Source organism: Mauremys mutica, chromosome 4 (genome assembly GCF_020497125.1).
Source record: "Mauremys mutica isolate MM-2020 ecotype Southern chromosome 4, ASM2049712v1, whole genome shotgun sequence".
In the NCBI taxonomy this organism is placed as follows: Eukaryota; Metazoa; Chordata; order Testudines; family Geoemydidae; genus Mauremys; species Mauremys mutica.
Window position 1 is genome coordinate 88550810 of NC_059075.1, and position 20577 is coordinate 88571386.

A 20577-nucleotide genomic window follows, 5' to 3' on the forward strand; every position below is an offset into this window, starting at 1 on the left:
TCCTGGCAGTGGAAGAAAGTGGTGGAGATTGGAGTGTTGTTGTTGTTTTAAATTATCATCTATTTTTTAATCAGATTGATTTTTAATAAAGATAAATTTAACTATATGGTCTCATCAATTGACTAGGCACTTTAGAATGTACAATATATTCCCTGCCCTGAAGAATTCACAACCTAAGGGCCTAAACCTGCAAGGTGCCTACCACCCTCAACTCTCAAATACTTCAGTGGAAGCTGGAACTCAGCATGTTGTACGACTGGACTCTGACAAGAGAGCACAGAGGCAAGGAAGGCAGGCAGACTGGCTGGATACTTGTAAAAAGTAGGTTTTATGGGGGAGATAATGGGATCTTGACAGGCAAGGATTGGAGGCAGATCCAAGACTAGAGGGTTACACATTGGAAGGTGCAAAGCTGATAGTGAAGAAAGACGAATGGCACAAGAAGAAAAGAGGACTGGGAGAGCACCAGGGATAAAAATGGGAGCAGAGATATAAGCAGGGGAAAGATTACATTGGGCTTGGAAGGAGAGGATGAGGAGCTTTATCTGATGTGGTAAAACACAGGAAAAACAAAGAAGGGATTTGAGAAGGAAAAGTGATTCTTGAACAGGAAGAGGACTTTTAACAGTGCCATATTGGATAGATGGAGAGGACTGAGAAAAGTTGGGAGGGGAGCGAAGGTTACAGTAGGGAAGAGAAGGTTACAGTAACCAAGGGATTAAGCAGTGAGGATAGCAAAGATGAGGAGTGCATTATAAATATGACAAGCTTGCTATGAAAAGCAGGATTACTGAGTCTTTCATTCTTTTTGTGTCCAAATAGGAAGAAATGTTAAACCTCTGACTATGTGAGTGAACTCAATGGGTGAAATTCTCTGGCCTATGTTATACAGAGGGTCAGACTGATCATAAGATTCTCTTCTGGCCCTAAAAATCTATGACATTTTCTTACTGTCAAATGTTAAGTACAAGAACTCAGTATTGGAAGCTATGGACTCAGTACACTAAGGGGTATTCAGGATAATTAACATACATTTCTACTTACATTTCTTCTAAGGAACTGCAGCCCTTAAATCTCGAAAGCTCCTTTATGTTATTATAAGACAAGTCCCTTGAAATAGACAATGGGAAGAGTGTGGTTAGTTTAACTCTGCTCTATTTGAAACGTTACTTTACTGCAACCATAAATTAAATAAAAATCAGCATACCAACCATCCTGCTACCACAGTTCTAGAGAAAAACTGGAGACATTTTAAAGACGCACAAAAGTCAGGGGATTCACAGCTATGCTTTCCCCAGCAACCGGCCCCCATTATGTATACTGGTTCTACATATTACATACAAAAAGCTATGAAAAACAATGTAAAGGTTGCAAAGTCAAACTTCAAAAGTGAGGAAATGCCAGGCTCAAGGTTGCTCATAAAGCATCCCTGAATCCTAGCTCCGTATTTTAAAATACGAGAGAACATTCTCTCTATTCTTGTAACATTGACAAACCCATTTATTTTTTCACTCTCACTCTCTTAAATGACTAAACCATTTTTACTTAAGACTTTCCAGAAATATTCAGCCTGAGACAGACAGCAAGCATGAAAAAAATTCAGCCCAAATGGCTAAAGTTTGGCAAAATTATAAACAACTGAAACTATATAATTGAAAGTGTCAGGCAAGTGTTAATTGTAGGTGTTACTTAGCTATACATCTAAAACAGTGCACAAAACATGGCCAACTAACCCATGCAGTGGGAAAATAACTACTGTATAAATCCCCTCAATTTTGATAGTTCGAAATTAAAGGCTCATGTTTTCCACAAGAAACTGAAGGGTGATCTCTGACATGTGGATGTAATTTAGATCTGTTGAAAGCATGCAGATCCCTCCCCATCCAAAGCTGGGAAAGTTTTCAGATTTGGGGGGGGGGGTGATGGGACAGGGTGGTAAGAAAGGGGGTTGGAAACAGCCAAACTACCATTAAACTGGAGATTCAAAAAGCCAGTGGTTGACAGAAAAAGCACAATGCTCTGCTGTCTTTCCCGTCTATAAAAACAGAAGACATATTCCCCCTAGTCTTCTTCTGTGAGAAGAATTTATCCTTTGCAATAATCTTTTCCCTACTCCACCCAGAACCTATCCTCTTTCTTAAATACGTTTTTATTTCCTAATTTGCCCTCTCCCCATCATTTACTTTTACCTTCTGAGTGCATACCTCCCATCTGTCTCCTGCACTTTACCATTCTTTTCCTCCACCCCAACTTTCTATTCTCCATTGGTCTCCTCCACCACCACAGTAATTACGAGTGCCACTCTTCTTTACTCTCCAAATGTGCATGATGAGTTTGGTTTGGAGAGCGAGTGGGTGGCACAATGAAATGTGAAGACATTCTCATGAAAATGCTGCTACACTGACATCCTTACAGTGGTACACCACCACAGGCGAAGAAACACCACGTACTTCAATAAACACACTGCTGTTTCAAGGACTTGATTTGGTACATCAACTTTGATGTACCAAATTACATATTACTTTGCAGCACCAGGACTCCAGAGGGGTCAAAGAGGGATCAGACATTTGAACAATTTTGGGGCCTACCAACGTTGACAGAACGACTTGGAGCAATGATACTTTCTTTAAATATAGTGCAATATTTTTCTATCAAATTATTTTTTACTGTTGGTAAAACAGGAGCAGGAAATATTCACTTACAAAGTCCGAAGCATCTTTTGTTCTTGGCATAGGTTAATGGGAATACTGCTTATCTTGGTGCCTGTAAGAGTCCTGTGTTCAAAACAAACAAAAACACACATATATGTTGAATGCTCAAACAGTACATATTAGGTCTCAGAAATGTAGGAATGGAAGGGACCATCAGAAGTCTTCTAGGCTAAAACCCTACAGTGGGGCAGGACCAAGTAAACCTCGACCCCCTCTGACAGGTGTTTATCTAACCTGTTTTTAAAAACCTTCCATGATGAGGATTCCACAATCTCTCTTGGTAACCTATTCCAATATTTAACTACCCTTAGAGTCAGAAAGTTTTTCCTAATATCTAACCTAAATTTCCCTTAACCCCATTACTTCTTGTCCTACCTTCAGTGAATTGTGGAAAACAATTGATCACTATCTTCTTCATAACAGCCCTTAACATATTTGGAGATTTATCAGGTCCCTCTTCAATCTTCTTTTCTCAAAACTAAACATGCTCAGTTATTTTAATCTTTCCTCAGACGTCACGTTTTCTAAACCTTTTATCATTTTTGTTGCGCTCCTCTGGACTCTCTCCAACATAGCCACATCTTTACCACATGAGGCCAGAATTGGACACTGTACTCCAGCTGAAGCCTCACAAGTAAATACATTCGAAATTGTGAGGCACTCCATTACTTTTGTAATGGCAGTCATATAATTACCTAAAATAGATAGGCAGGAATAGAATCCAGATCTCCTGGCTTCCAGCCCTGTTCACTAAGCCACACTTCTACCATTGGAAGTTAATTTTAATACTAATTGTTTCAAGAAGAGACAGAACAAGAAATTAATGTATTGGCAGTGTTTGGTAGAAAATACTTACAGGCTCTCAAGATTACTGGTTCCTGTCAAATTAGGAAACCACTGCACCATGCTGGCACCCCGAATTACTCTAAATAAACAAGAAGATTATCTGTAAATTATATTATGGAAATTGTGGGAGATGGGGGGTGGGAATGGAGGGAGGAAGGGGGACAATCCTTTTATCCTGTTATGGAAGTTTTCATTAGAAATTTACATACTAATCAATTGATTGCCTCAATGAATTTTGGTTACACTATAGGTCTAAAGACACTTGTTGAATACACCTAAAGTAAAAATATGTTTAATCCAATGCTATGAAAGCACGTGATATTCTGTCAGAATTATGCTTGGAATTCAGAACACTGCTAATGTGCTAATTTTCTGCAGATGGTGCTGTGATCCAACTTCCACAGCTGCTCCATTCCAACAAATAAGATCAATGCTGATTTTTACATATGTGCCATTTGAAGGAACAGCATGAAGGAGGCATCGCAGTAGTTCTGCAAATATCAGCCCCTATTTAACATACTAAAACGTATTAGTCTTTGATTAGGAGAGCCTGGGATTGGAACCCTTCTGCATTTCTACTTAAGTAGGATCCATCCACTTGAAAGTGTCACTTAGATATACATTCTGAATATAGTATAAAGTATACTATAAAATCTTTTGATTGTGGCTCAAATCTTGAAGTGTTTAAGTCAGTTTTTACTTACTCATTACTCAGAACTCCCAGACCAGCAATCTTTTTTGAAGTGTGCATGTACTTGCCTGCAAACACATTCCCAATGTCCATCCATATTCAGAAATATATATAGGCTCCACTGGCTTCAGTGGGAATTTGTCTGGGCAAGGACCTGAGCATTTGGCTTTAGGTTACAGGTGAGTCTCATCTTACGCGCATTTAACATGTGCAAATTCAGCTTTGCGTGGTTGGCAAAAAAAAAAAAAAAGGAAAAAATAATTTAAATACTGTACCTGTAGTGCGGGCAATTCCGCCCGCCATTACACTCAATGTAATTTTGACTATACGCGATTTTTGCTTTACGCGCTGACAGCAGAACGTAACCCCAGCATAAGGTGAGACTCGCCTGTACTTTTCTTATGCGAGTTAGTCAGGAGAACAAAAGATTTCAAGACTATCCATCACACTCTCAAACTACTAGACATTTTAAGAATAAACAGTAAAGTTTATTAAAACTAAGTGCAAATAAAAATTGTGCATGAAGTAACATCTGACCAGCAAAATCAGTTATTCTAGGGGCACAGACATGCTATTTCAGATATTCTGTTATAAACTGAGAAAGTACTTACAAGGAGTGCAGATCTGATAAATTCTGAAATGCCGAGTTCCCCACAAAAGAGAGAGGATTATCATACAAATGTCTGAGGAATTAAAAACAGATTTCAGTCTCCCATCAGTTCATACAATCACTGTCTGATAATTAGACTATAAATACACACAAAATAATACTTACATAGTCCTTAAAAGGGGATTTCCCTCAAATGCACCATTGGGGATTATGGAAATGTAATTACTGTGAAATCCCCTAAAAATATATTGACAAAAGAGAAATAAATCTTAAAATATAGCATCATGAGAGTCGATCAACTGTCATTTTGCTAGTGTTCAAATACTACACAAACTCAGGGCTCAATCCTGCCAACAGTTGCACTGAAGTCAAATGAGACTACACACAATTGAAGGAGTAACTCTGAAGGATCAGACCTTTGTCTACTATATATCAGTACTTAAAATGGAAACATTTCAGGGAAGAAAGCTACACTCTGCATCAGTCTGTGATAAATGTTTTTTAAAAGAGCATAATGATCAGTAATTACATAATTTTGCTACTGGAGACCCCAAAACAGTGTCAAAATAGCTGATGGTTAAGATCTATATTAATGGCTATCCTGAATAATTTGCTTATTTTTATCACTCCAAAAATAATAGGCTCTCTCACTAAATGCTGATTATGCCCGCCTGTAATTAGAGTATTGCTTAGTATAACCTAGTCCATATCAGATTACTGGGTAATGAGACAAAAGAGGCATTCCTAACCTTGGAGTTAGGATTGCTTTTTTATTAATGAAAAAGATAAAGAAATTGGGTAGAATAAGATGTAGTAATACTCACAGTTCCTTTAGGCTTGGAAGTGCTTTAATGGCTTCAGGGAATTCTACCATGTTGTTATAATTTAAATCCCTAATAGAAAAAGCAGCATCAGCAAACACTCAGTGCTAGCGACATATTTTCACAGTGGACACCTCATGTTAAATTGCTTGATTTATATATAATCTCCATATTATAACATATAATCTCCATAGTGAAGCTGTATACTTCTTTAGACATTGGTTTATCTTAATGATGATTTTATCCTTCAGAAGCCTTTAAAACTAAAATATAGTCTTTTAAAACACCCCCAAAAGGTGCAGATTTGAATGACAATGTTGTGTGGCCTATTCAGAAAATCTCTTAGGTTTTATAAAATGTACACCATTATCAGCCACGAGAGAATAGCAGGACCTACAGACATTCTAGTAAAGACAACTATTATAACGGAACAAAAGAAGAGGTAGAGTCAAGTAAGGTGCAATCATGTAAATCCTAATATACAAATCCTTGTTACATTAGCGAAGTGGATTTGTTGGAAACATTTACTGTTCAGCTACACAATAAACTAATCACAGTTACTCTGTCACCACTCCAGCACAAGAGCCAGTCAAGCTCTCAGTTTTATGCTGGCTGTTTGTTTCACAAAAATGCACAAGGTAATGTCAAAGGGCTAAATCATGCAGCTCTTCCTCAGACTATGTTCTTATTGATTTTTAACCTGAGAAGGGCTGCAGGACTAGGCCCAAAGACTGTACTTTCCTTCCAGCTGAGAAGTAAAAGATTTATTTAAAAAAAAAACCCTTAGAACTGGTTTCTAACTTTAAAAGATATCAAATTACAACTTTACCCTGATAGCTGACTGTTCTAAATATTAAATAAAGATTTACACAGTTTCTGGAGCAAGTTAAGTTCCAATACTCCTCCAAACCCTCACAAAGTAGGAGTAAAATTCCACCACCTTCCTTTAACTAGTGGGAGCTGTCACTGGTTCATTGGGGCCAGGATTTCATCATAGATATTTTTTGCATTCTTTAAATGTAGCACATTTTTTTTCTTAGTGAAATATTGCTTACTAGAGATTCATGAAGCAAGCTGAAAGGAAATCTCTAGTCCATGCAATATCATGCAAAACACTTAAATGGCTATACATTTTGCTTCTGAGCCCTCTATCTTAAACTCGAGATTATTTTATCCATTGACATTCAAGCATATCTCACTATTACACAAGGACTCAAGTAATTAGTATTGTCAAAGACAATTGGCAACGTATTTTTGCCATATGTTTTAAAGGAGTTTATTGCTAAAAGTAAGTTGAGGTAACAAGTATTTATTAGCTATAACACTTTAATTATAAACATAGGGATATCTGAACAATTTTTTCCAAGTCTTTTGTCAGACGTGCTAGTTTCCATAATTAGTCTGGTACCGAGATTTCTACAAACAGACCAATAAACAAACACAGAAAATGTACTTACAGAGTTTCTAGGTTGTCTAATCCATCAAAACAATGTTTTCCTATTGTTTTTATTTTATTGTTATGAAGATGCCTGAAGAGAGAACAAAATCAGTTTCAAAATAATCAGTTTCTCATGGATAAATTATAAAATTAACATAAATTTGACTATTTGATATTACAATATGTTTTAGACGTTTTAGAAAACCCATTAAAGGGTGAGAGGAAGTGATACTTTACAAAAGAATGCCTCTGTTACCAGACAAGAGACGTCACAATCTAGAATGAGAACAAGATATTGGATATCATCACAATTACCTACCTGAGGCCCTGTTCAGCATTCCTGATTCTGATAAAACTGCAATTAATTTCCAAGTGCTGAAGTGGGGCCTTCAGATTATAGCTAAGGCCTTTAAACAGTCTTTAAGCAAAATAGTGCAAAGAACTAGAGCAGTCCCAAATCAGAACCAAAAACCACCTCCACAAAAAAGAGAGTCATCAACGTTTAATTATTTTTTGCTGGCTTTTTGAAACTGACAGAACTTTTTGAAAACTGAAAACTTCCAACCAGCTCTACAGCTAGTTGAGAAACCCCCAAAAGTGTGATAAAAATTTGAATTAAAAAAAAAAATTCAAAAATTCAAAACACTTGGCCCAGCTCTAGTGTTAACACCAGTCCCGGGCACATTTAAGACTAAATAAAGCATAAGAAAAATATCCCATAAGGAACAAGCCTGAGGAAGATGACCTTTCCATCTCTAAAAATCACAATGCCTTCTTTTGCCAACTTTTTCAGTTTTCAAAAATGACTATGTTACCAAAAAGAGAGGCAATCGAAAATCATGGAGCAATCTCAGTCATGGCATTTTTGATTTTCTGGCAGTAGACCTCTCTAATACAGATGAGAATTGTACCAGTTTGTGGTGTTTCTGGGTTACAAACTATTAGCCACCTGAAGTGAAACAGAACACAACACACTTCTCATTGCAATCCTAGCTGAATCAGGTCCACACTTGGAGGATCAAATTAAGTTGTAAAGTGAAAAGCTGTTAATACTCACAGAACAACTAGACTTGAAAGGTTTGTAAATGCAAAGTCAGGAATGTGTGTTATTTTGTTGAGAGCCAGAGTTAAGGCCTGCAGAGAAGGAAGATTGCTGAGTGGCTGAATGGGGACTTCTGTCAAGCTGTTGTCATCCAGCCACAGGTGACGTAGCTGGACAAGACCCTCAAAACTGTCTTCTGGGACTGCAGTAATATGGTTAGCATCTAAACGCCTAAATAGAAACAAAAATAATTGAAATTAGTGAAGTTCACAAGTTAACTACAAGTATGGATTAAAACACACAAACATATTTAAAAACTCAAATATTTGTATGGGAAGAATTCATCACCTGAAAGTTTTGAGAAGTTTTGAGAAGCCGCTGAAAGGGCCCTGAACATTTTTTTGTCCAAATAAACAGCTCAGATCATTCAAATAGCAAAATTATTCTTTTCCTGTCCATATTTAACACAGTAAAATAATTTTTAAAATTACAATCCTCTTTATAAAAATCTGAATGGATAACAATTCTACACAAGACTCCACTATGCACAGCAGTACACATTACTGGAACAAATTTACAAAGAGATGGTTTTAATGCATTAAACCACATTATCTTGACTGAAATCCTCTGTAGGTATGCCGTAAATAGTATTAGATACTATTAGTGTGTTGCTTTCTGTTATTACTGTACTACTAATGTGACTGATCCTCTCCATGGATCACCACCTTGTAGGGGTGGAGAGGCTTGCGCATCTCAATGACCCCAAGAGCGATGCTGCCTGGAGTCATGTACTCCCTTAGGGTCACCCATGGCAGAACAGTCAAAGGCGAGGTTCCAGACAAAGCGTGATCCAAGAAGTTCCTAACTGCAGAGCAGATGGAAGATAACTGCACAGTGGAGGTGAAACTGTTGTGTAATGTTACAATGGCTGTGAAGGTGGATGAAGGCTGCAGCAAATAGAGGCTTTCCAATCGTCACGGTGTCCATGCCACTGGTTTCAAGTCCTCTATCTCTCAAGGGTAGTATGGTGACTGTTGTGCACCAGTCTCCCCACTTTAAAAGAAGTCCCCGCACAGGCATCTTCCAGTTTTTTTGGAAAATAATATTTGCACAAGTCAAAAGTCTGGTGGCGATTGGTGACGGGAACAAGACAGTGAAATCCAGAAGTTCCTAGTCACAGACTGACACACGGGCGGTGTGTGTGATATAATCGTCTTGCTCGTGGGTTGAGCATCTTGGCAGCAAAATCCACGACTGAGCGTCCTTTTTAAGATCCACTCTGCTCACCCCCACATGGGGAGGGGGTTAGAAAAGGTACCCTAAAAATAGTCTTGCCTCTGTTTCTCTTGGCTGGATAGCTGCATCCAGCAGGATCATCACCTCAGTGGTCGAAAATGTAAGAAACTTTTCAACTTTGGAACTTGGAACGTATGTACCCTGATGGACAACTCAAACAGTGACTGACCAGAGTGACGTACAGCCATTATTGTTCGTGAATTGAGCTGATTTAACATCGATATTGCTGCTTTGTCCAAAACAAGAAGAGCTTATGAAGGACAGATGAGGGAGGAGAAAGGAGGATACACCTCTTCTGGAAGGGAAAAATCTATATATGAACCCCGATTGCATGGAGTGGGCTTTGCTATAAAGAACAAGCTCGTAAGGTGCCTCTCTGAGGTACCAGTTGGCATCAATGAGCGGTTTATGACACTCCGACTGAGGCTCACCAAAAATCAACAGGCAACTATTGTGAGCGCCTATGCACCAACACTGGATCCGATGACAACGTAAAGGAAGATTTTTATTCTCAGTTGGAAACCATTTTATCGGAGACCCCTACAGCAGACAAGATCATCCTTCTGGGGCATTTAAATGCACATGTTGGACAAGACTCAGTCCTGTGGAAAGGAACAATTGGGAAAGAAGGAGCTGGCAAAAGTAATTCAAATGGAATTCTGCTCCTGACCAAGTGTGCTGAACATGAACTACTTATTACAAACACCCTTTTCTGATGAAGGGAAAAGTTCAAAACATCTTGGAGATACCCAGGGTCAAAGCACTGGCATCTTCTCGACTACGTCATAGTTCGTACCCGAGATCACAGTGACGTACTTCTCACAAGAGCAATGACAGTTGGACTGATCATCGCCTTATTCTATCCACAATGAAAATTAAGATCACTCCCAAATGGAGGCTGCAAAAGAAGGTCAGACACAAACTGAAGGTTCAAGACTTGAAGGACCCTATTAAGCATGACCACTTCCGAGCAATCTTAGAAGAAAAGCTCCCATCAGAGTTTCCAGAAGAAACTGAGGAACATTGGAGCCAGTTGAAAGCAGTAATCATCAATGCCCGTGAGCAAACCATAGGCTATCACACCAGAAAACGTCAGGACTGGTTTGACAAGAATGATGCTGAAATTGAGCAACTCAATGAGAAGAGAATAGCATTTCGTGCTTGGCAGAATGACAAATTGTAATATAAAAAGACGCCCATGCCAAGGCAAGGACGGAAGTACAACATAAAACCAGAGAACTTAAGAACAAATGGTGGACTGAGAAACCACAAGAACTCCAACATCTCGCAGACATCCACAATACATGTGGTTTCTTTAGTGCCACCAAGGGTGTTTATGGGCCAATTTGTCATGGTATGAATCCTCTTCGCTCTAAGGATGGAACCACACTTCTCAAGGACAACGACGCCATCAATTCTTGCTGGAAAGAACATTTTGAAGATCTCCTTGACCATAATTCTATGGCTGTAGATGAAGTCCTTGAGCAAATCCTTCAACGACCATTTAGAGACGAGTTTGGAGATCCTCCCAATTTGTATGAGGTGCACAATGGCACCATGCAGAAGAACAACAACAAGGCAGCAGGTCTAGAAACCTTCAAAAACGGTGGACCAGAGCTAATTCGGCAGCTTTACCTCCTTATCCTTAAAATCTGGATAAAGGAGGAGATACCCAGTGAAATGAGGGATGCCTTGATTGTCACTCTCTTCAAGAAAGGGGATAAAGTGGATTGTGGAAATTATCATGGTATCTCCCTCTTAGCCACTGCAGGCAAAGTTCTGGTGCAGATCCTTGAAACCTGCCTTCTGCCCCTGTCAGAAGAAATTTTACCAGTCACAGTGTGGTTTCCAACCATGGAACTGCAGATATGATCTTCACAGCACAGCAGGTGCAAGAAAAGTGTCAGGGGCAAAACCGACCACTGTACATGGCTTTTATTGATTTAACTGAAGCCTTTGATTCAGTGAATCGCCGTACCCTCTGGACTGTACTTTCTAAGATTGATGTATTTATCAGGACATCCAATGTCCTAAAATTGCTTCATGATAACATGAAAGCGACTGTTCTGAGCAGCACTGGCTCCCAGAGTGAACCTTTCAAAGTACAAACAGGAGTCAAACAGGGCTGTATCATCGCTCCAAACATGTTTGAGGTTTTTATTGCTGTCATTTTTTACCTAATTGCTGGGAAGTTTACAGCTGGCATTGACATCACTTACAGAATGGATGGAAAGCTTTTCAGGCTTAGCAGGCTGAAAGCCAAGAGTAAGATTTCCACAACATCTATTGTGGAACTTCAGTATGTTGATGACAACGTAATCTTTGCCCACTCTGAGAAAGATCTTCAAACTATCTTGAATGTCTTTGCTGATGCTTACACATGTCTTGGTCTCACTCTTAATATCAAGGAGACTAAAGTGCTTTATCAGCCCTCTCCAGATGAGGTATTACATGTCCCACCTATCAAAATCAATGGAGTGGCACTGGAGAATGTCGGTCATTTCCTCTTCCTTGGAAGTCATCTTTCATCGTAGGCAGATATTGATGCAGAAATTTAACACTGCCTGAGCTGTGCCAGTGTAGCTTTTTCTCATTTACGGCACAGGGTCTTTAGATCATGACATTCGAACAGACTCCAAGCTTCTTGTTTATCAAGCCGTTATTCTCCCAACACTGTTGTATGGGTCCGAAACTTGGACAGCCTATAGACACCACTTGAAAGCCCTGGACTGGCACCATCAAGGCTGCCGCCGTAAGATTCTGAAGATCAAATGGGAAGACAGGCGCACCAATATTAGTGTTCTGGAAGAGGCAAAGCCCACCTGTATCAAGGCAATGATCATCCATCTGCATTTCCACTGGACTGGTCACGCTGTCCGGATGCCAGACCATCGCCTCCCAAAACAGGTCCTGTTCTCTCAGCTGAAAGAAGGGTACTGTAATGTGGGTGGACAACGGAAGCGTTATAAGGACTTGTTGAAGGACACCCTAAAAAATGTAATATTGACATTAATACCTGCGAGACACTTGCCCAGGATCGCTTAAAAAATGGAGTGAAGTCCTACGTGATGGTCCCCTGCATTATGAACTTGCTTGCTGAGAAGCCAAAGAGGACAAGAGGCGATGGGAGAAGGAGAGACTGTTCTCCAGTCATGGTCAACAGCCTCCCGCTGAGCCTGAAAACATCTGTCCTCATTGTAATAAAACTTGTGGTTCAAGGATTGGCCTTATTCGCCACCTGAGGACCCATAACTCCCAAGGAAGATGATCATACTCAGTCATGAGCGATTGCCCATCATCATCATGTGACTGATGTCAGAGAATCACATTATTAAAAATATATTATTGAACCTCATATCAGAACAATGAATCACATTGGCAAATAAAGGATTATATCGCCAACTAAATTCAAAGATTGCCCTCTTTCTGGCAGAGCATCCTTTCCAACATACTCCAGGGGGAAAAAAATCCCAAAAGGTTAACACTATCAGTGTTATCTGCACAGGATTAGCTTTGCCATCTTATTTTTTCCCAAATTAATTCTGATCATGGATATTAGAAATAATAATGCATCCTCATGTGGAAAATGATTCATGTCTCTTTCAAAAAGAGTAGCAAAGAACTTGTAACAATTAGTTTTTGCTTCAATTACCACCCAGCTAAGCTATTGGGTTACACTACATTTCTTTGGGTTTCAGGGAATTTAAAATGAAGACTTCACACCTGGAAAACCTAGGTGGCTGAATGTCTACCATCAGTTTCAGTCTCCAGATCCGAAGTACTCACAACAGAAGGTGCAGCTTTTACTAGCAGAATCAAACTGAAAGATCTTTCCAATAAAAGTTGACAAAAAGTTGGCACTTTGCCTGATACTCTGTGCCTGAGAGACTTTTCTTGCAAACAGACTTCATATTCTTTTCCTGCACAAAACAACTCTCTCTACCAACTTACTTTCCCATTTTCTATGCAGTGGCTACATTCACTTTGAGAGTTGTATTTTAATACTGTTTTAGTATTTAGCATGCTCTCTATGCTAGTGGTTCTCAACCTTTCCAGAATACTGTACCCCTTGCAAGAGTCTGATTTGTCTTGTGTACCTCCCAAGTTTCACCTCACTTAAAAACTACTTCATGGGCAGCAGATGAACCTTGGACTCGGGGAGGCTAACCCCCAGCCCGGACCACCCCTTCTGCCTGAGGGCCCCCCCACCCCTTCAGCCCAAAGTCCCCCACCCCCAGCACAGCAGCCAGCCCGCCCCTCCCTCCCCACACCCCTAGGCCACTTTAGCACCCGCAGCCCCGGAACACCAGGCATGGCCCCTCTCATCCCAGGATGCTGGGTGGGTGGGTGAGCAGGCAGCACGTCCCCCCCAGCCCCAGAGCACAGGCTGGCCCCATTTAGCCCCCCAGCCCCAACCAGCCAGGGGGGGGGGGGGAAGAGAGCCTCCTGTAGCAGAGCCTGGGAAACAGGAAGGGGCCTGGGAGCAGAGCGTGGGAGGGGCCATGCAAGGCTGTTTGGGGAGGCACAGCCTCCCCCTGCCTTCAATACTCACAGGCCATGCTACTTGCTTACAAAATCAGACAAAAATACAAAAGTGTCAGCACACTATTACTGAAAAATTGCTTACGTTCTCATTTTTACCATATAAATTATAAAATAAATCAACTGGAATATAAATAATATACTTGCATTTCAGTGTATGGTATATAGAGCAGTATAAACAAGTCATTGTATGAAATTTTAGTTTGTACTGATTTCGCTAGTGCTTTTTACGTAGCCTGTTGTAAAACTAGACAAATATCTAGATGAGTTGACGTACCACCTGGAAGACCTCTGCGTATACCCTTGGTTGGGAACCACTGCTCTATGCAAAAATCAGCAACAAATTCTCATTCTTCAGTTGTGAATAATACAAATGTAGGGCTCGAAGGGACCACAAGAAGTCATCAAGTCCAGCCCTCTGCACTGAGGGAGGACCAAGTAATCCTAGACCATCCCTGACAGGTGTTGGTCTAACTTGTTCTTAAAAACCTCCAATGAAGGTGATTCCACAACCTCCCTTGCAAGCCTATTTCAGAGCTTAACTACCCTTCTAGTGAGAAAGTTTTTCTGAATATCTAACCTAAATCTCCCTTGCTGCAGATTGACCCCATCATAGGCGCCAACTCCGTGGGTGCTCCGGGGCTGGCAGCCAGGATCCCCCCCACCCGAACGCACTGCATCCCCACTCCTCTACCTACCTCTCAGCACTTCCTGCTCAGCTGCCGCCAAACAGCTGTTTGGCAGCATGCTGAGAGGGAGGGGGAGCAGCGGGAACATGGAGCACTCAGGGGAGGAGACGGGACCGGGGCAGAGATTTGGGGAAGGAATTGGAATGGGGGAGGAAAGGGGCCGAGAGCGGGGGGGAGGGGTTGAGTACCCACCAGCGGGAGCAGAAGTCGACATCCATTACTTCCTGTCCTACCTTCAGTGGACATGGAGAACAACTGATCACAATTGCTCAACACTAAACATGCCCAGTTAGTTTAACATTTCCTCATAGGTCAGGTTTTCTAAACCTTTTGTCATTTTTGTGGTTCTCCTCTGGACTCTCACTTTTGTCCACATCTTTCCTAAAGTGCGGAACCAGTACGCCAGCTGAGGCTCACCTATGTCAAGCAAAAACGGAAAATTACCTCCCGTGCTTTCCATACAACACTACTGTTAAATGCACCCTAGAATATTAGCCTTTTCGCAACTGTATCACATGGACGACTCACATTCAATTTGTAATCCACTATAACTCCCAGATCCTTTTCAGCAGCACTACTGCCTAGTCGGTTATTCCCCATTTTGTAGTTGTGCATTCAACTCCTCCTTCCCCCCTCCCCGTGAAGTACTTTGCACTTATCTTTATTGAATTTTATCTTGTTGAATTCAGAGCAATTCTCAATTTGTCAGGGTTCTTGTGAATTCTAATCCTGTTCTCCAAATGCTTTCAACCACTCCCAGCATGGTGCCATCTGCAAATTTTATAAGCCTACTCTCCAAACCATTACTGAAGTCATTAATGAAAATATTGAATAGTACTGGCCCCAGGACTGACCCCTGCACGGCCACACTAGTTTGACAGGCCTCCCAGTCTGACAGCAAAACATAGATAACTATCCTTTGAAAATGGTCTTTCAATCAGTTGTGCACCCACCTTATAGTAATTTAATCTAGACCACAATTCCCTAGTTTGCTTATGCAAAGGGAGTTTGGTGTTGAAACAGTTCAAATCTTTACGACTTTTTGGGAAAAGAACAGCAGAAGTTGAATTCCTGTTTAATAATAAAAGCTATGAAATGCAGCAAAGTAAGCCACAAATACACACAAGCGTAGGAAGTGGGAAATTTAAATGTTCTGAAGCCCAAGGTTTTTTGTTTTTGTTTTTAAAATGACCAAGGTACCATTACCTCTAAAGCTATACATCAAAGGGTTAATTCCTATCGTTCATACACTGGCAACTGCATATCATTGGCCAGCCCCGTGAGCTGGCAGGTGTGTACACCCTTATTTGTGCATACTTTTAGCCTGCGCTGAGACTAGACCATTTCAGAGAAATTAAACGTCTGGTGATAAAAAAAGCCTATGGCTGCCTTAGGGGGAAAAAAATCAACTAAAAATTACCTGTGTGTCTTTCTCCCCCTCTTAAAGTCACACACGTCCCTGAAGATCAAAAGAATTATTTTTCCAATGGAATAAACATCTCCAGCTCATTTCTTCAACAAATGCTTTTGGTTTTTTTTGTAAATCAACATACTTTTGAGACACATGCCTCTCGGTCCTTGTGATTACTCATCGACAGCTCTCCTGCTTCTGCTGCAGGGAGGTGCGTATTTTCAGTGTCTCTTTTCTAAATATGTTCACCAAGTTACATATGCTCAGGCATATTCAATTATAAAATGTCTCAGTGAGCTATCAACTCTACAGCTAAAGGGATGAAAAAGGAAGGAGCCACACAATGTTAAGGTTATGATGTAAGCCAACTACAGCACTGAAATACAGAGTAAAAGATGACCAATACTTCATCCCTAGTTCACTCCGCTAAGTTCTATCACAACATGGATGGCATTGGGCTTAATCTGCAGCAAGGGAGATGTAGGTCAGATATTAGGAAAATGTTTCTAACTGTAAGGTAGTTAAGTTCTGGAACCAGCTTCCAAGGGAGGTTGTGGAATCCCCATCATTGGAGGTTTTTAGAAACAGGTTGGGCAAAGACCTGTCAGGGATGCTCTAGGTTTACCTGATCCATCTCAGTGCGGGGGGAAGGGGACCGGGGGGGGAGGGGAGGGACTGGATGAGGTGACCTTTCGAGGCCCCTTCCAGCCCTATGCTTTTATGAATTTATGCTCAGACACTGTTCTGAGACTCCTGCAAGGCTTAGCACCTCAGCTCCAAATGGGATCAGCCACTGGTTTGAGTATTTTACTATTCCCATATCAGTGATGTTCAACCCCTGGCGCTCAAGCCACAAATGACTGTTCTAGGCCCCAAGCAAGAAAAAAAATGGTTCTGACTAGTCCCTTGAAGCCATAAATTTTGAAGGGGGAAAGCAGAGGGAAAATACCTCCCTCAGTTTTCTCTGACAGAAGGCTGTGAATGGTGACATGGGAAATGTGTTATGGAGTCATAGGGAGTAAGAAAAATAATCCTTGTGTCATGTTCACACGTGATGTTGATATGGTGTTAACAGCATTAAGTATTGATGCAAGGTCATGAAGTCAGCAAATCAGTGTTAGAACATTTTTCTATGATTATTTTGTGCTTCTCAGCAACTCTCCAGTTAAAAAGTGATTTTCCATTTCTTTAACACGGAACGTCACTACCCTAGGTTTTTCAGAGGGCCAACGGGCTGACTGACAAAACACTTTGGAAATGTAAGTATTATGCCTAGAGTTTTCAAAGAAATTCATGTTTATAGTATTAGGGATAAACCTATGCCTTAACACACACTTTGTAAAATGATATTAAAGAACCAATCTGGATATTTTTATGGTTATACAAAATGATGGATCAAGCTGCAGCTGTGCCACTGTAGCACTTAGTGTAGACATTACCTATGCTGACTGGAGAGCTTCTCCCATTGACGTAGGTAATCCACCTCCCCGAGAGATGCTAGCTAGGTGGACAGAAGAATTCTTCGACCTAGCACTGTCTATGCCAGTGGTCAGGTCAGCATAGCTATATCTCTCAGACGTGTGGATTTTTCACACCCTTGAGAGATGCAGTTATACTGATGCAAGTTCCTAGTGTAGACAGGCCCCAAAGTGTTACATTCTGTTTTTATTTTATATTTGTTTATTGTTTATATTTGGCACTCAGAACTTAACTAGATTTTAATAGTTGTTCTACTTTTTGTTTCCCAGACTGAGATCTTGTATGCCACAGTTTAGTCTAAATCTATTTTTTTCCCCTTCAAATGACTAATTCTTACCTAAAGTATGTTGGCACTCTCAAGCAAGGCTGTAATGCAGCTATTGAATCTGAACATGCATTTTTTTTATTAACCTGTACTATAAATGTTGGTATATCTTAAGGACAAACTGAAAAGAAAAATTAAAAAAAACCAACCACCACCCTAAATATTTGGTACCTATCATATAATATTCTTGCTAAAGACAAAAGTCAATATTTTTGCTTTTTGGAAGGTGGGATAGGGAAAGGTTTACTAACACTAAGTAGCAGAAGGGGGCCAATATTCCTCACTGGACTATAGGTTTACAACAATTGTATTTTTTGTCCATTAAAGCGTTAAAGATAAAACTTCATGTTGTTTAAATTACAGCTTGCAGCATATGCTTAAATTCCTTAATCTTTTAGAAGCTATTCCAATTCCAGCTTCCCTATAGGCATTGGCTTGCAAGAGGCCTACTTTAAATTTTAGTCTATAAATTCAGAGTTTATTTGCTGAGCTGTCAGCTTTACTATTATTACCTGTCAGGTTCCATTCTCACATAAGCTCAAACCACACAAATAGGGAGGGAGGGAATGAGAGCGAGTATGAGAGAAACCCAGGTGTCCTGTAGTTCTCAGAAGAGCACAACATTAAAATTAGATTTAACAGATAAAACAAACCTGTAAGCTTAACAGCTTTCAACTACCGAACAGGCTTTGTTCAGAACTAAGCTGTCAAAAAATACAAGGAGCTGCTGTTTTCCTTTCCAGATATTTCTTACTCTCTCAAAAGTAGAGACCAAGCTGGTGGTTTTGAAATATCTTTTTATTGCAGCTGCCGCCTGCCAAGTTATGATTTTGAATCAAACACATTTAAGTTGCTTATAAAGACTCTCAAATACAATCTGCTGAGGATGCACCAATCATGGAGAGTGCAACACAATTCTGGGATAAACATAACACATGGACCACAACTTTCCTGAATGCAACAGGAAACAAGCCTTAGTACAAACACAGATAACCCTTAAATAAAGAGGCGATGGCAGTGGCTCTCTGTTGCACAGGGAGCTCAACAAAACGTAAAGCAAAGCCCCATGAGGTTGCTTTACAGTCCCTTTGGAACAAGCCAACCTTCCTCAATTGCAGCCTTGGGGCAGGTCTACACTAAGGGCGGGGGTCGAACTAGGGTACGCAAGTTCAGCTAGGTGAATAGAGTAGCTGAACTCGAAGTACCCTAGTTCGAACTACTTACCCGTCCAGACGCCGCGGGATCGAAGTCCGCGGCTCCAAGGTCGACTCCGCCACCGCCGTTTGCAGTGGTGGAGTACCGGAGTCGACCGGAGCGCGCAGGGAGTTCGAACTATCGCGTCTAAATTAGACGCGATAGTTCGAACTCCGAGAAGTCGAACTCACCGCGTCGACCCGGCAGGTAAGTGTAGACTAGCCCTTAGAAACCAACCCTACAGTAAAAGGCTCCTCACAATCAGCACCGACAGCTTGATAAGACAGTGGTTTTTTGAGACATACACTGATGTAGTGTAGACCTGCCCTTGATGGTTTATACTCTAAGTTTACATCGGCACAGTTACTGTAGCCGTCTGGGGAAGATGCTTTAAGCCGACGGGAAAGAGCTCTTCTGCTGACACAGCATGTCTACACGGGGGGCTAGGTTCGGTATAACCACATCAATCAGGGGTGTGGATTTTTCATACCCCCAAGCGATGTAGTTATACCGAAGTAGGTAGGTAGTGTAGACCAAGCCCTAACTAAATACAACTACACAAGAATTAGCAGTTCCCCCAATAAAGCTGTAACAACAGCAGATTACTATAACACATATTAAGCACACACTGAAGGGGTCACACAGTAAGAGCATTCCAACACTAATGCTCTCCAGCTGAGGGTTCTGGGGAGTATGTCATATCCTAGCCAGGGAGGAGCTCAATAGGTTAAAGCCCCTTGGTCATCTGTCCAAATGGTGATGCCCTGGGATAGGGCCTATTTCTTCCTGTAGCAGCCTGTGAGCCTTCCACTGCCTGCCTAGTCCATTCAGTGTTGTTTCCCCAGCCTGTTCCTTTCCTTCACTAACTTCTGAAACATGACAGGAAGGAGGAGTTATGCACTCACAAAAGGAGAGCTTCATGCTCAGTTTAATTTGTATTCCTCCCACCCCCTGACTGATGCTCAGCTCACAGCTGCAAGCCTGGGTGATTGTCAGAGCAGGGAGCACTAATAATTGGAGTGACTGATTGAGAGGCACAGGACGGCAGTTTGCAGGTATGCATAATGCCAGCAGGATTGGAAGGAGGTGAAACACTGAGAGACAAATGTAAAGAAAGACAGGAGAAGAGGGCACAAAGCATAGCATGGGGGAAAACACAAAATCCAAGTCTTCCTCCAGTTCTGTAGTCTCCCTTCCAGCACTAAGCAAGTCTCCATCCAGCCTGTAACTGGTATTTGGCAGCTCTGTCTTATCTCTTACAGGGCAATCAATCAGATGGCCCACAGTAATAAAAGCAGGCCCTGATTGGCCAGCCAGCCATTTCTTCAGATCTCCCTTAACATACTCCCAGCAAAATCCATCAGGCCAAGGTGGCCAACAGATCAGAAATCTCATAAGCACAATTTTGGTAATGTTAATGATAAATGTATTCCCAGCCACTAGTCAAACACCTCCCTCACACACATTTTGTTTGTGTTGTTT

The 20577-nt window shown here is 41.0% G+C and overlaps 1 protein-coding gene across 2 annotated transcripts in view; it reads right to left on the reverse strand.

The window, feature by feature from the left end:
* LGR4 (leucine rich repeat containing G protein-coupled receptor 4) overlaps positions 1 to 20577 on the reverse strand; it is a 135636-nt gene that overhangs the window by 18460 nt on the left and 96599 nt on the right. For both annotated transcript variants that reach the window (XM_045015525.1, XM_045015523.1), the window contains exons 5-12: positions 8175 to 8390; positions 7137 to 7208; positions 5683 to 5751; positions 5024 to 5095; positions 4860 to 4931; positions 3568 to 3636; positions 2703 to 2774; positions 1045 to 1110 (exon numbers count right to left, since the gene is read on the reverse strand). In XM_045015525.1, coding sequence (XP_044871460.1) covers positions 1045 to 1110; positions 2703 to 2774; positions 3568 to 3636; positions 4860 to 4931; positions 5024 to 5095; positions 5683 to 5751; positions 7137 to 7208; positions 8175 to 8390 — 708 coding nt within the window. The remainder of the gene's footprint in view (positions 1 to 1044; positions 1111 to 2702; positions 2775 to 3567; positions 3637 to 4859; positions 4932 to 5023; positions 5096 to 5682; positions 5752 to 7136; positions 7209 to 8174; positions 8391 to 20577) is intronic.